This window comes from Pangasianodon hypophthalmus, chromosome 13 (genome assembly GCF_027358585.1).
Source record: "Pangasianodon hypophthalmus isolate fPanHyp1 chromosome 13, fPanHyp1.pri, whole genome shotgun sequence".
Taxonomy (NCBI): domain Eukaryota; kingdom Metazoa; phylum Chordata; class Actinopteri; order Siluriformes; family Pangasiidae; genus Pangasianodon; species Pangasianodon hypophthalmus.
The window spans coordinates 21,249,939-21,262,564 of record NC_069722.1 but is presented as its reverse complement, the minus strand read 5'-3'; the positions used below and the strand labels follow the sequence as shown (position 1 = coordinate 21,262,564).

General features: G+C 40.4%; 1 protein-coding gene across 1 annotated transcript; it reads left to right on the top strand.

Annotated features, from left to right (window-relative positions):
• The first annotated feature begins 2,420 nt into the window (after window positions 1-2,420).
• On the top strand, window positions 2,421-10,989 carry klb (klotho beta). Its single transcript, XM_026917194.3, has 5 exons — window positions 2,421-3,304; window positions 4,818-5,331; window positions 5,758-6,026; window positions 7,045-8,179; window positions 10,507-10,989. The coding sequence occupies exons 1-5, from the start codon at window positions 2,570-2,572 to the stop codon at window positions 10,899-10,901; spliced, it is 3,048 nt and encodes a 1,015-aa protein (XP_026772995.3). The 5' UTR covers window positions 2,421-2,569; the 3' UTR covers window positions 10,902-10,989.
• Window positions 10,990-12,626: the final 1,637 nt, after the last annotated feature.

Below are 12,626 nucleotides of genomic sequence, written 5' to 3'. Positions count from 1 at the left end.
ATACAGAAAGGACATTGTTCATATCACACTCTCCAGTGTCACTCAAATGAGGATGGGTTCCCTTTTGAGTCTGGTTCCTCTCAAGGTTTCTTCCTCATATCATCTAAGGGAGTTTTTCCTTGCCACAGTCGCCTCAGTCGCCTCAGGCTTGCTCACTAGGGATAATTCTGTCTAACATCTAGGACTGTTTGCATGTTTTTGTTTCTGTTTGCATGCTTTTTGTTTCTTATGCTCTGTAAAGCTGCTTTGAGACAATGTTCACTGTTAAAAGCGCTATACAAATAAAATGGAATTGAATTGAATTGAACTTGAGTAAAAGTACTGCTACTTTACTAATAATTCGCTTGAGTAAAACCAAAAGTGATGATCAAGAAACTTACTCAAATAAGAGTAAATAAGTTGTTTACAAATTGCTTATTTTTCTACAATTGTCTACAATTGACACAACTAATTTGAAAATGTTCCATATCTGTGAAATGCATATTTCTACAATTATGCTAACTAACCAAGTGAGCTATGCTTGATATGAACACCACCTCCATTAATCAACAGTATAAAAAAGATTAGCTGCTTAGCTATCTTGTACGAATTCTGTTTGGCGGTTCAGTGACCTGCTAGCTAGCTCACGTTTATTCATACATATTTCTAGCTATCTAGCAAAGATGCCCCTTAGACATTATCCTGAGTGTTACCGAGATACGCTGATCAGCCATAACATTAAACCCACTGCCAGGTCACTTAAATAACACTGATTATCTTGTTACAGTGACACCTGTCAAGGGGTGGGATATATATTAGGCAGCAAGTGAGCCAGTCATTTCTTGAAGTTGATGTGTTGGAAGCAGGAAAAATGGGCAGGCGTAAGGATCTGAGCGACTTTGACAAGGGCCAAATTGTGGTGGCTAGACGACTCGGTCAGAGCATCACCAAAACGGCAGGTCTTGTGGGGTGATCCCGGTATGCAGTGGTTAGTACCTGCCAAAAGTGGTCCAAGGAAGGACAACCAGTGAACCGGCGACAGGTTCATGGGTGATCAAGGCGCACTGATGTACGAAGGCTATCCCGTCTGGTCCGATCCCACAGAAGAGCTACTGAAGCACAAATTGCTGAAAAAGTTAATGCTGGCTATGATAGAAAGGTGTCAGAACACACAGTGCATCGCAGCTTACTGCATAGCTGCAGACTGTGTAGCTGCATTACTGTGTAGCTGCAGACCAGTCAGAGTGCTCAGGCTGACCCCTGTCCAACACCAAAAGCGCCTACAACGCGCGTGAACATCGATCTGATGAACTGACGTGAAGGTTAGTACAGAGCTTTGACAATGTAAAACATCAAAAGATCTGACTAGCTAGCCTAGCTCACTCAGCTAGCTAATGGATAACTGGTACATATTTCCGCAGGTAGGATGTTGAGTTGCTAAATGTTGATATCTCCACTGGTTTTTGGTGTGAATAATTTGCAGATCATTATCACACTGTTTCCTTTAAAGCATTTAAAAACCTGATAGAAGATACCTGATAAATTTCTGCTCTCTCTCTCCACTGTCTCAGACACTGCTGCCCCTGAAGTGTAGACTTTTAGGAAACTGCTGTATTTGACTGGGTCAAAAAATTGGATAATTTAAAATGAGTACATGTCTTTTAATTGGCTTACAGTCTTTAATGCCTTTTTTTTTTACTCTGCAATGGTGAATGTTTAATTTGTTGAAACTCAGGTAAACGTACTATGGTTTATATTAAAAAAAACAAGTACCTTTGCAATGTACCATGTACTATGTAGTTAGTTACTTTCCCCTCCAGATAAAGGAATGAAACAGGAGAAGACCATCAGGATGAATCAGGTGGGTCCAGAAGACAACTAAAAAAAATTGCTATACTCATAATTACTCATAATTGGTGACATCTGACTTCCAAATAAAAAGAATTTTGAACTGTAAAATTAGAATTCCTGCTCAGAAAATCTGGAAGGTGTCTGCCACCTATGCTTCAACAAATGACTTCATATCAACAGTTAAAAAAGTACTATTTTTAAATGAGATTATAGTTTAATTTCAACATACAGCAGCAGTTCTTAGGTACAAATCTACAGCATCCAGGTGAAATTATCCACTAAGCCTTGTGAATTGATGTAAAGGAAAAACACGCATCTCCGGATTTTTTTTATTTACAATTCTTGCAAGTTGCAGTGATTTCCAGTTAAGTGTTTAAACAGTAAAGTTCTTGCAATAAAATGATGTTTTTCTGTCTCTCTAAAGTGTGATGGGAGGGGAAAGGAGAGGCAAGAAGGCAGGGAAGAGTTGATTGTTACGCTTAAGGATTAGAGTTCATGTTAATCATTGATCAGAGGTCCTCCTTTCTGCCATCAGCAAGCTTTTGAGGGTGTGTGTGTGAGTGAGTGAGTAAGTGAGAGAGAGAGAGAGAGAGAGAGAGAGAGTCATAGGGCAGTCAAGGCAGGTAAAGAAATCACATGTCCTCTTCTCGTCTATGATACAGCTCTTTTTCTTCTCCTCCAGGATGAGTCCTGGTTCTGGTTCTGACCCAGTATCTTTTGCTTCTGCTTTTTTTTAAAGATGACCCATGTCCTCTTTCTGTCCTTCCTCCTCATGACAACAGGAGTCTGGGACGCAGCAGAGTGTTCTTCAGGTGACGGAAAGAGCTTATGGTATGGGTCACTGAACCAAAGTGAGTTCTTGTCTGGAACATTCCCTAAGGGTTTCCTCTGGGGTGTTGGAACTGCAGCATTCCCAACTGAGGGATCATGGGATCAGGATGGGAAAGGACTATCTATCTGGGATCACTTTACGCACCGCACTGTTGGAACAGGGAACAACAATAGCACCTTGACAGCAGACACAGCCAGCGGTAGTTACGTGCTCTGGGAAAAGGACATTGAGTCAATTCAGTACCTTGGAGCCAAATTTTACTCTTTCTCAATATCATGGCCACGTATTTTCCCAGACGGCGATGCCACAAGACAACCGAATCTTGCTGCGGTGGATCATTACCGGCGGCTGATTGGCCAGTTAAAAGCACTCGATTTGGAGCCCGTGGTGACCCTGTTTCATTGGGATTTGCCCCAAATTCTGCAGGAGGAATTGGGAGGCTGGAGGAACGTGAAATTGGTGCAGATTTTCGCAGACTATGCTACATTTTGTTTTAAAACATTTGGCCAAGATGTGCGATACTGGATCACTATACACAATCCACTCCTGATTGCATTTCTGGGCTACGGGACGGGGATTCATGCGCCAGGGGTGTCCGGTGACCCTGCTGACCCTTTCATCGTAGCACATAACCTCATCAGGGTGAGCACAAGGTCGCAAGGTCAAAGGGGAATCGGAGGGAGGGGGGCGTTCATTTTTTTCTCAGTTAGATGTTTTGGAGAGAATAATAGCAGTTTATAGGCATAGCTTTGAGGATAGAACTGAATAGTGAATAGAAGTTTACTTCAGTATTGAGCGAGTTGCAATGTGCTTGTCTTGAAATATTTACAGTCAAAGGACAAGTAGTCATACCTGCTAATTATGCTGTTATAAATCAATTTTTCAGGCAAGACCTCTGCTTTAATAAACAAAACTAAGGAGGAATTTCCTTACCAGACAATCTATGTCTGAGCATTTAGGAGGACTCCAATGGAGACTGCAGAAAGATTAATAATTAATAATGTCACACTGTCATACCACTTTTTATATTACAGCACTGTTGAATTGTTGAACATAGTCAGTCAGAAGGTGTTAGTTAATTTTCTATAACTGCAACTCTGACAGTTGTTCCAGATGTAAAGCAAATCACAGGTTTATATTAATACGTTTGTTCAAAATATGTTATTGTTTATTTGGTAATAAATTACACAGGGACTTGTATGGTGGAAGTGCCACGTAGCCAGATTTAAAAAAAAAAACATTCATTGGTATCACTGATATGGTGAAGTTTTCTGTGGAAATGTTTATGATTGTAATGTTACAGTAAGTTTTCCGACATGAGAAAATCTTCAGGACAGAAGAGTTTGTGCATTCTGGTTTCTCGTTAGCATTTTTTTTGTTCTATTAATTTCAAGAGAGAGAAAAAAGCAAACTCTTTATAGCTGCTATAATATAAGTGAAAACAAGAACGAACTTGTTTCACAGATGTTCCACTACATATTTGGTTACATGACACTATACTATAACTATAAACAGATCAAAAATATGATGTGTCCTGTAGCCAATCAGGGGCATCTGTGAAATTGTGTATGCGAAAGAGGGCGGATAGCTCTTTCCTCCAAGTGTGTTACGCTGCCCTATGATGCAGCATGTGCAGCAGTTCAAAAAGATGCAGTTTTGGCTTCACCCTCCCTAGTTTCTTAGCTGTGGTATGGTAGGGGAATGCTGGCTGGTTGGTGGAAATTGACAGGTGACCAAATTAGGGAGACAATGTAGTTTAAAAAGGTTAGCATGTCATTCTATAATGAACAAAAAAAATTGTTAGTGTTGGCAAAATGCTGTGGTATAAGAATAATAAAACACTTCAAGAAATTATGGTACAAAAAATAATCAATTTCAGGGCATCCCATCTTATCTCGTTGCTAATTATTTTCCTACAATATCACACTCTGTTGTGTTTCATTCTGTACATAACTTATGAATAACCCCTTTTTTACAACAAGTTCAGCCACTTAAAACAGCCAAAAATGAAATGCACACAAATTTCAAGCAAATATAGTCAATCAACCATGACAGGTTGGGGTCTGAAAATTGTTTTTTGGTTTGGAAGCAAGTTTGGATTAGACATGTACTTTGCCCTGGATGAAAAATAAGTCTATACATTTTCATTTCACAGGCACACGCTACAGCCTGGCACATTTACGACAAGCACTTCCGTCCTCATCAGCATGGCCAAATCTCCATCACACTTGGCTCCTATTGGGTGGAGCCTTTCAAAGCCCAGGCTACACCAGTGAATGTGGAGCTATGTCAGAAATCTGTGGAAGCCGTGATCGGCTGGTTTGCAGAACCTATACATGGAGGTGGGGACTATCCATGGTCCCTACGTTTGTCTCACCCGGCCCTGGTCCCAAATTTTACACCAGAGGAAAGGCTTTGGGTGCGTGGCACTGCTGATTTCTTCTCGCTGGCGTATGGGCCTGATTCAGTACGCGCAGGAAGAGTTTTGGCCCGTTTTGGCCAGACAGGGGCACTGAACCTGAGAAAAATTCTGGGCTGGATCCAGAAAGAGTATGAGGACCCTCCAGTGCTGGTGGCGGAGAGCAGTTGGTTCTCTGACGCCTCTGTGGGAGTGGAAGACACGGTGGCCATTTACCTCATGAAGAGATTTATTAACCAGGTGCTTCAAGGTTAGAGGAGTGGGTGAATATCATGAGTCACAGTGAAAATAATAATAGCAACTATTTGTATAGGGAATTTTTCACACCAAAGGAAATTACTCAGGCACAATAATAGACACAAAGAGGTACATTAAAAGGGTTTATTTTGGCACAAGTTATGATTCAAGCAAAGCAATGTATATATTTTAATCTTTGGATTAGCCTTGTGGTAGGCATGCTCATCCAGCAGCTATCAAGTTTACGACTACATGTGCTAAATTTCAATATATTTGAAAACCCATCTGTGTTTTCCCCCCCTGAAAAACCACCTTTATTATCATGTTAGCTTGTGTTGAGCTACTTACAGAGTGAATTACAAAATTTCAACTACAAACATTGACATACATTTAATAATTTATGCAAGTGTTTAGGATACTGTGTATGTTTGTGCTTTAGCGGTGGTCGTGGACCATGTGAAGGTATTTGGCTACACAGCCTGGTCTCTGGTGGATGGGTTTGAGTGGAATAGCGGCTACAGCATAAGAAGAGGACTATTCTACATCGACTTCAACCAGCCTGAACGCACCAGAGTCCCGAAGTCAACAGCTCAGTACTATAGGCAGATCATCAAGGACAACGGCTTTCTTAATGATGAGACGGAGCGAGACATTAAAGGTCATTTTCCCTGCAATTTCCAGTTTGGAGTAGCAGACTTTATCCTGCAGGTGAGGGAAAATGGAAAAAAGAGGACACTATTTTCCAGCATATAAGCCACATTTCTTTTTGCCCTGTATCAGGTGCTGCCACATATTTTACATTAATTGTATTACACCCATTTCTTAGGGTTTTTAGAGTAGGATTGAACTGTAAAAATGGGTGGTACAGCTCCAAATGGGTGGTATAGCTTCAAATGGGTGGTACAGCTTCTGATGAGTGGTCTAGATACAAACCTGGTGGTACAGCTCCAAACAGGTGGTACAGCCCCAAATGTGTAGTGCATCTCCTAATGGGTGGTACAGCTCCAAATGTGCAGTCCAAATGTGGGGGTACAGCTCCTAATGTTTGGTACAGCTCCAAATGGGGGTAAAGATTCAAACTGGTGGTACAGTTCCAAACAGGTGGTACAGTTCCGAATGGGTGGAATAGCTCCTAATGGGTGGTACACATTCAAACTGGTGATACAGCTCTAAAAGAGTGGTACAGCTCCTAATGGGTGGTACACATTCAAACTGGTGGTACAGCTCCAAATTGGTAGTACAGCTCTAAATGGGTGTTACAGCTCCTAATGTGTGGTACACATTCAGACTGGTGATACAGCTTCAAATTTGTGGTACAGCTCCAAATGGGTGGTACAGCTCCAAATGGGTGGTATGCTCATTAGCTACTAATGGGTGGTACACATTCAAACTGATGGTACAGCTCCAAATTTGTGGTACAGCTCCTAATGGGTGGTACAGTTACAAATGGGAAGGGCTAGCTCCAAATGGGCTGTAATGTCAACATGTGATAGCAGATCTTGGTAGCAGATGAAAACAAAAGTGCCTTTGTGGACTAAGGAAACACTTAGTGGATTAAGGAAACACTTAGAGAAATGAATTAGACGCCATACTTCCTAAATACTCATATTTTCCGGAGGTAAATACTTGACCTCCAGAAAATATGGGAACTCATATTGTTGGCTCAAGTCAGAGGCCTGAGTTAGCACCTTTCCCACAGTCAGTGATGCTTATCTCTAATTTCCAGGTCCATCTACAGCCGTTTTCACCTCAGTTCACTGATCCTGTGCTGTATCGGTGGAACTTCAGCGGCGATGGCTCCCTCCATCCTGTTTCAGGAGTAACTCTTCGCACCCGTGGCTCCCAGTGCACTGACTTTCTCGCTATTCAACATCACATCCACCTTCTAGAAGTCACAGGGACATCGCATTACAGATTTGCCCTGGATTGGCCTCGGCTTTTCCCAAATGGTGACATCCTGTCTGCAGATGCAGTAACGGTGCGATATTACCACTGCATGCTAACTGAGCTCCAGAAGAAGGGAATCAGTGTAGCTGTAACACTCTACCACCCCAGCCTCAGGTCACACACACTGGGTTTACCAATGTTGCTACATGCCCAAGGTGGATGGATGAATACAAGTACGAGTGATGCCTTTGTTGACTATGCCACGTACTGCTTTCAAAGGTTTGGGTCACTTGTGGATGTCTGGATCACTGTTAATGAACCAAATCGTCTGACAGAAGCATATAATGTGAGTGCAGGAGAAAGAGATACGGTAGTGCGTAATGTCTTGATGGCACATGCTCGTGCATGGAATATTTACCAAACACATTTCCGACAACACCAGGGAGCGACGATAAGTTTTGCACTCCATGCTGATTGGGTGGAACCAGCCAATCCCTTTGTAGAATCTCACGCCAGTGCTGTCCAACACTTCCTGTTCTTTGAACTTGGACGTTTCCTTGATCCGATTCTACAGGACGTAGACTACACTGATACAAATAGCTGCCATAACTGCTTCCGTATGCCACACTTTTCTAGGGATGAAAGGTCTCAGCTTAAAGGGGCCCTAGATTTTATTGCACTCAATCACTTCACAACTCGTCTGGTTTACCCAAAATTGAGACAAGACCTCGAACCTAGTTCATCAGTCCATGATTATGGCTGGTCGTTCATGACGGATCCAACATGGGTGTCCTCTAACAAGGGCCAAGCTCTTGTGCCTTGGGGGCTCCGCAGTGTCCTGAGGTGGGTGAAGAATCGCTATGGTAACAGTCATCCTGTCATTATCACAGCCACGGGGATTGATGACCAGGCATCCCATAATGACCACCTGAGGCAAAGATACTTAAAGAGCTACATGGAGGAAGCACTAAAGGGTAAGACAGAGATGCATGTTTAATATATCACCAAGTTTCATACAACTTCTTTTTTCTTTTTACCCAACTTTTCCCCAAAATTTAGTCATAGCAAATCCCCTGGGACGACCATGCTTCCTCTGACATTTATAAAAACACCAGACTTTTTTGAACAACAACTTGAGGAAGAGCACTGACTGCCATTTTCTTGATACATGACCTAAACACACACTCATAATGGACTTGGATTGCTCTGATTGACAGGAAACACATGAAACCTGTCCTTCCCACCAAGAAAGCATAGCTAATTAAACTATATAGCTAATGTAGCAAGATTTGATACCACAATCCCTTGATAATACGTTAAAATCTTAGATAGTTGCAACAGCAATGGCTACAGGTACTCTTAGAAATGGCATTAATATTTTAGTTCTGAAATACATATACTATTAGTGAACACAGTGCACAAATGTAAATGTAAAAGTTTAACAGTAGCTAGCTAACATCATTCTTGGATGAAGCTATCTATGGTCAAATTATTAACAGGTTACACTTTAAGGCAGAACATTTATACATCTGATTCTTGTGTCAGTGTCAATGCAGTCTGATACAATATCGCTATTTGTAATCACGTGTGGCTCAAGCGTGTTGTGAGAAAATCGGCCACTACCTCTCCCTCATATAATCAAAGGTCAAAGGTTACAGTACACAGCTTTGCTGAAGCATTTCCTCACACTAATGCTTCTTATCAGCTGACCTCTCTCTTACAGAGTTTATAGAGGACCTTTGAGATCATTACCATGTTATGCAGTCGTGAGTGTGCTTGTGTGTGAGACGGCATGTTTTAAAAAGGGCATGTTTTAAAAAATGTGAAAACAATTTATTTAAAGAAAAGAGAGCAAAGAATTTAACTTAGTTAATGAAGTTAGGGATAGTGTTAGGGTTAGGCATAGCATTATTTACCTACAGTAATACAGAAGTCAATGAAAAGTCCTCACAAAGAAGATAAAATCTGTGTGTGTGTGTGTGTGTGTGTGTGTGTGACACAATGGCGTGATATGTATTGAACTTTCAATCTGATGTCCATATGTTTACCAATACATTTTTGCTACGAGTTTTGTATTGCAACATATTGAAGCATATGAAGCAGAAGTGCATGACAACACTCTTCTGCAAAACACAAACTCTCCTAATATGGACTTTATGAAAACCTCATATGAAATGGTTACCTACAACAAATTATTTAATCATCTTCAGTAAGTGCTTTATTCTGGTAAGGGTTGTGGTGGATCCAGAGACTATAGAACATTGGGTTTCCCAAATTGGGTTTGAGGTGGGAATACAGCCTGGATGGGATGCTACTTGCATTCAATTACATCACCTACGGCTTCTCTTCTTTCGACCACCAGATTCTGTTGTGCGTTCCTCTCTCCACATGTGCCCACTTCTATAAATTGTTATAAGTTTACTTTCTTCAATGGGTTTACAAGTTATATCATGTGACAATTTGGTGGTTTTATTTAAAGGAGAACTCCACCCAGAAACACCTGAAATATGTTTATATTCAAATATTAGTGCTGTATTTTTCTTATTCCCGTGAGAAGTTAGCAGTTGTCTGCCATGCTGAGAGGTAATATAATTGACCAGGGTTGCCAGGTTTCAGCAAGATTTCCAGCGCAACTTCATATCTGCACAAAAGACTTGAAACTAGTCCAAAAAATCGGGTATGGATTGACATCTTCCCAATCTTTGCAATATATCTTACAACAGAACTAGATCTGGACATCATAGACAAACTGTCTGCACTTACACTTTCCTTTGCAGAGTTACTTCTGATTATTTGCTATAGAGCAACATCTTGGCAGCTGCAGAGTATTTTTAAACTAGCATAATTTGGCGTAAAAAATGCTATCCTGGCAACCCTATCATTAACATTCCTTCCTCTACTGAGCATGGAGCAGCGTGATTCCTGCCCCAATCGGCCTCTATTAATGCTTGTAAAAATTCCCATTTTTGACTCCTATGAAGCTAAATAGGGCAGTGAGTATGCTGCCCCATGATCGCGCAACATCTGGAAAGGTGAGAAAATTAATGGAACATGAGCATATATCTGTCAACATTTTTTAAAATTTATGGTCACTCGAAAGAGATTAATATTTTCAACAGAGTTTAAAATGTATGAAGTTGTGAATGAGGACTTTATGAACCTTTGTTGAATGGCTGACGGACAAGCCACCATTAAATGTTGGACAAATGGACAGTATGAATGAGACTCTATGGACAACTAATTGGCTAATTCTCTCTCTCTCTCTCTCTCTCTCTCTCTCTCTCTCTCTCTCTCTCTGTAGCTCGTGAGCTTGATGGAGTTGATGTGCGTGGTTTTTACGTCTGGAAGCTACAAGATCATCACACTCCAGATTTTGGATTCTTCCTCTCCTCCCACCATCGCTCCCGACCCAAAGCCTCTGTCTCAATTTACCGCCAGCTTATTACTCAACGTGGCTTTCCCTCCATCTCCGATTCATTGACCTCGCCTTGCGAGCCAAGCGTGATTCCAGCCGAGTGTTGGATCTGTGAGAACAAACCACTGCTCTTCTTTGGCGTGTGTATCACGATCAGTGTGTCTGTGCTGGCCGGCGTCATGGTTACTGGCGTGATGAGGAGGAGCAGGAGGAAGAGGAGGATGAAAACGAGGAAGAGGAAGATGAACCAAGCCGTGAGAAGGGTGGTGTACAGAATCTGAAGACCTTTCTCTATTGGCAAGAAGAAGTCCACACCTTCTTCCCTGTCACTTAAAGATGGAGTTTAGCAAAAAAAAAAAAAAAAAGAAACTGCCATCATTTAGCCTAAATGTAACAGATCAGCCAAGACATGTTTGGTGTCTGAAATTTGCTTCTGAAGCCAGTGATAATACTGTAATCGTTCCTCTCAAGGTTTCTTCTTCATGTTGTCTCAGGGAGTTTTTCCTTGCCACTGTCACCTCTAGCTTGTGCATTAGACATCCTGATTTATGCAAAGCTTCTTTGTGACAATGTCTATTGTTTAAAGTGCTATATAAATAAAATTGGCTTGAATCGAACTGTACAAAATTGAAGAGAGTAAAATTTCACAGACCAAGCATGTCATAGCTGATTGAGTACATTTAGTGCAAATTGAACTGTTTCATGAATTAAAGACTTGTGTCTTTCCTCCATTCATCGCCACCAGAAATACTTAAAAACAGATTTGATAATGAATGTGTATTGGTTTAATGCTGCATTTTTGAAAAATCTCTATTCGGTAGTTGTATCTCAGAGGTTCTGTCCTAGTGACTTGTGATTTGAACGTTCTGTTGGGCCTCTTTGCTTGACAGCTTCAGTTAGTGTCAACAATGCTCCTGATATTTCCACAATCTGCATTTGCTTATATTATATTATATTATTTGATTATTGCAGTCTTCATAAGTGATAAGAGCATGGCTAGCAAAGCCTCAAAAGATTTTTAGATGTATGTAAAAAAAAAAAAAAATTCCACCAGCACATTTGATTTGTTAATAAGTGACTACTGAGGTGTCGAACTGTATATACTGTATAAATATATATGTTGTGATTATAGTATGATAAAATAACTGTTTTAAAAAAAAAAAAAACCTTGTGAGTGTCTGTGATTTGAGGAACGTGATCTTGGAACAAGTTTGCCATCTGGTGAATTTTTAGTAAAACATAACTAAAACAAAATCATTACTGTGTGATTACAATCTAACTCAGGAAGCTTACAAAAAATTGCATATCTCAGTGGGTTTCACAAATTCTTAAGCACTGACATTATGTAGTTGCAAATGTAGATGCTCTTGGAAGAGTTGTCCATTTCCCAAGAATAGTGAAGTTTGAAATAATATCCTTTGAAAGATATATACTACAATTTTGTTGTATGGGAAAAAAATAGAATGTAGTAATATTTTTAATGCTTTAATATTATACACATACTATTTTCTACTACGTTACAGTAATAATGAAAGCATTGCCACTATGAAATAACATATACAGAATTATATAGCGACCAAGATATTATAATCAAATATAAATATTAATATAGAGAAACTTAATAAATTCACACTCTCAGCATCGTCTCAACCAGCATCACGAGGGAAGTTCACCCAGGAGGCTTTTCTTAAACTTCCTAAATAGGAAGCATCTTCAATGCTTTTGGTAAGTTCTTAATAAAAACCACTTGTTTGGGGAATATCAATAAATAATGGCAAATTTCTCTGGTATATAGAAATGCTTTGTGAAATATAGAAATACAAGTGTTTTATACCGTACATACTGTATATGCAATCTTATGGCACCCCCTGGTGGCTCTAAGTGACTACTTATTATATTACACTATCTGGCAAAAAGTTTGTGAACATCTGAACATCCCATTCCAGATTTATTCCCCCTTTGCAGTTATAATAACCTCCACTTTTCGCGAAGGCTTTCCACTAGAT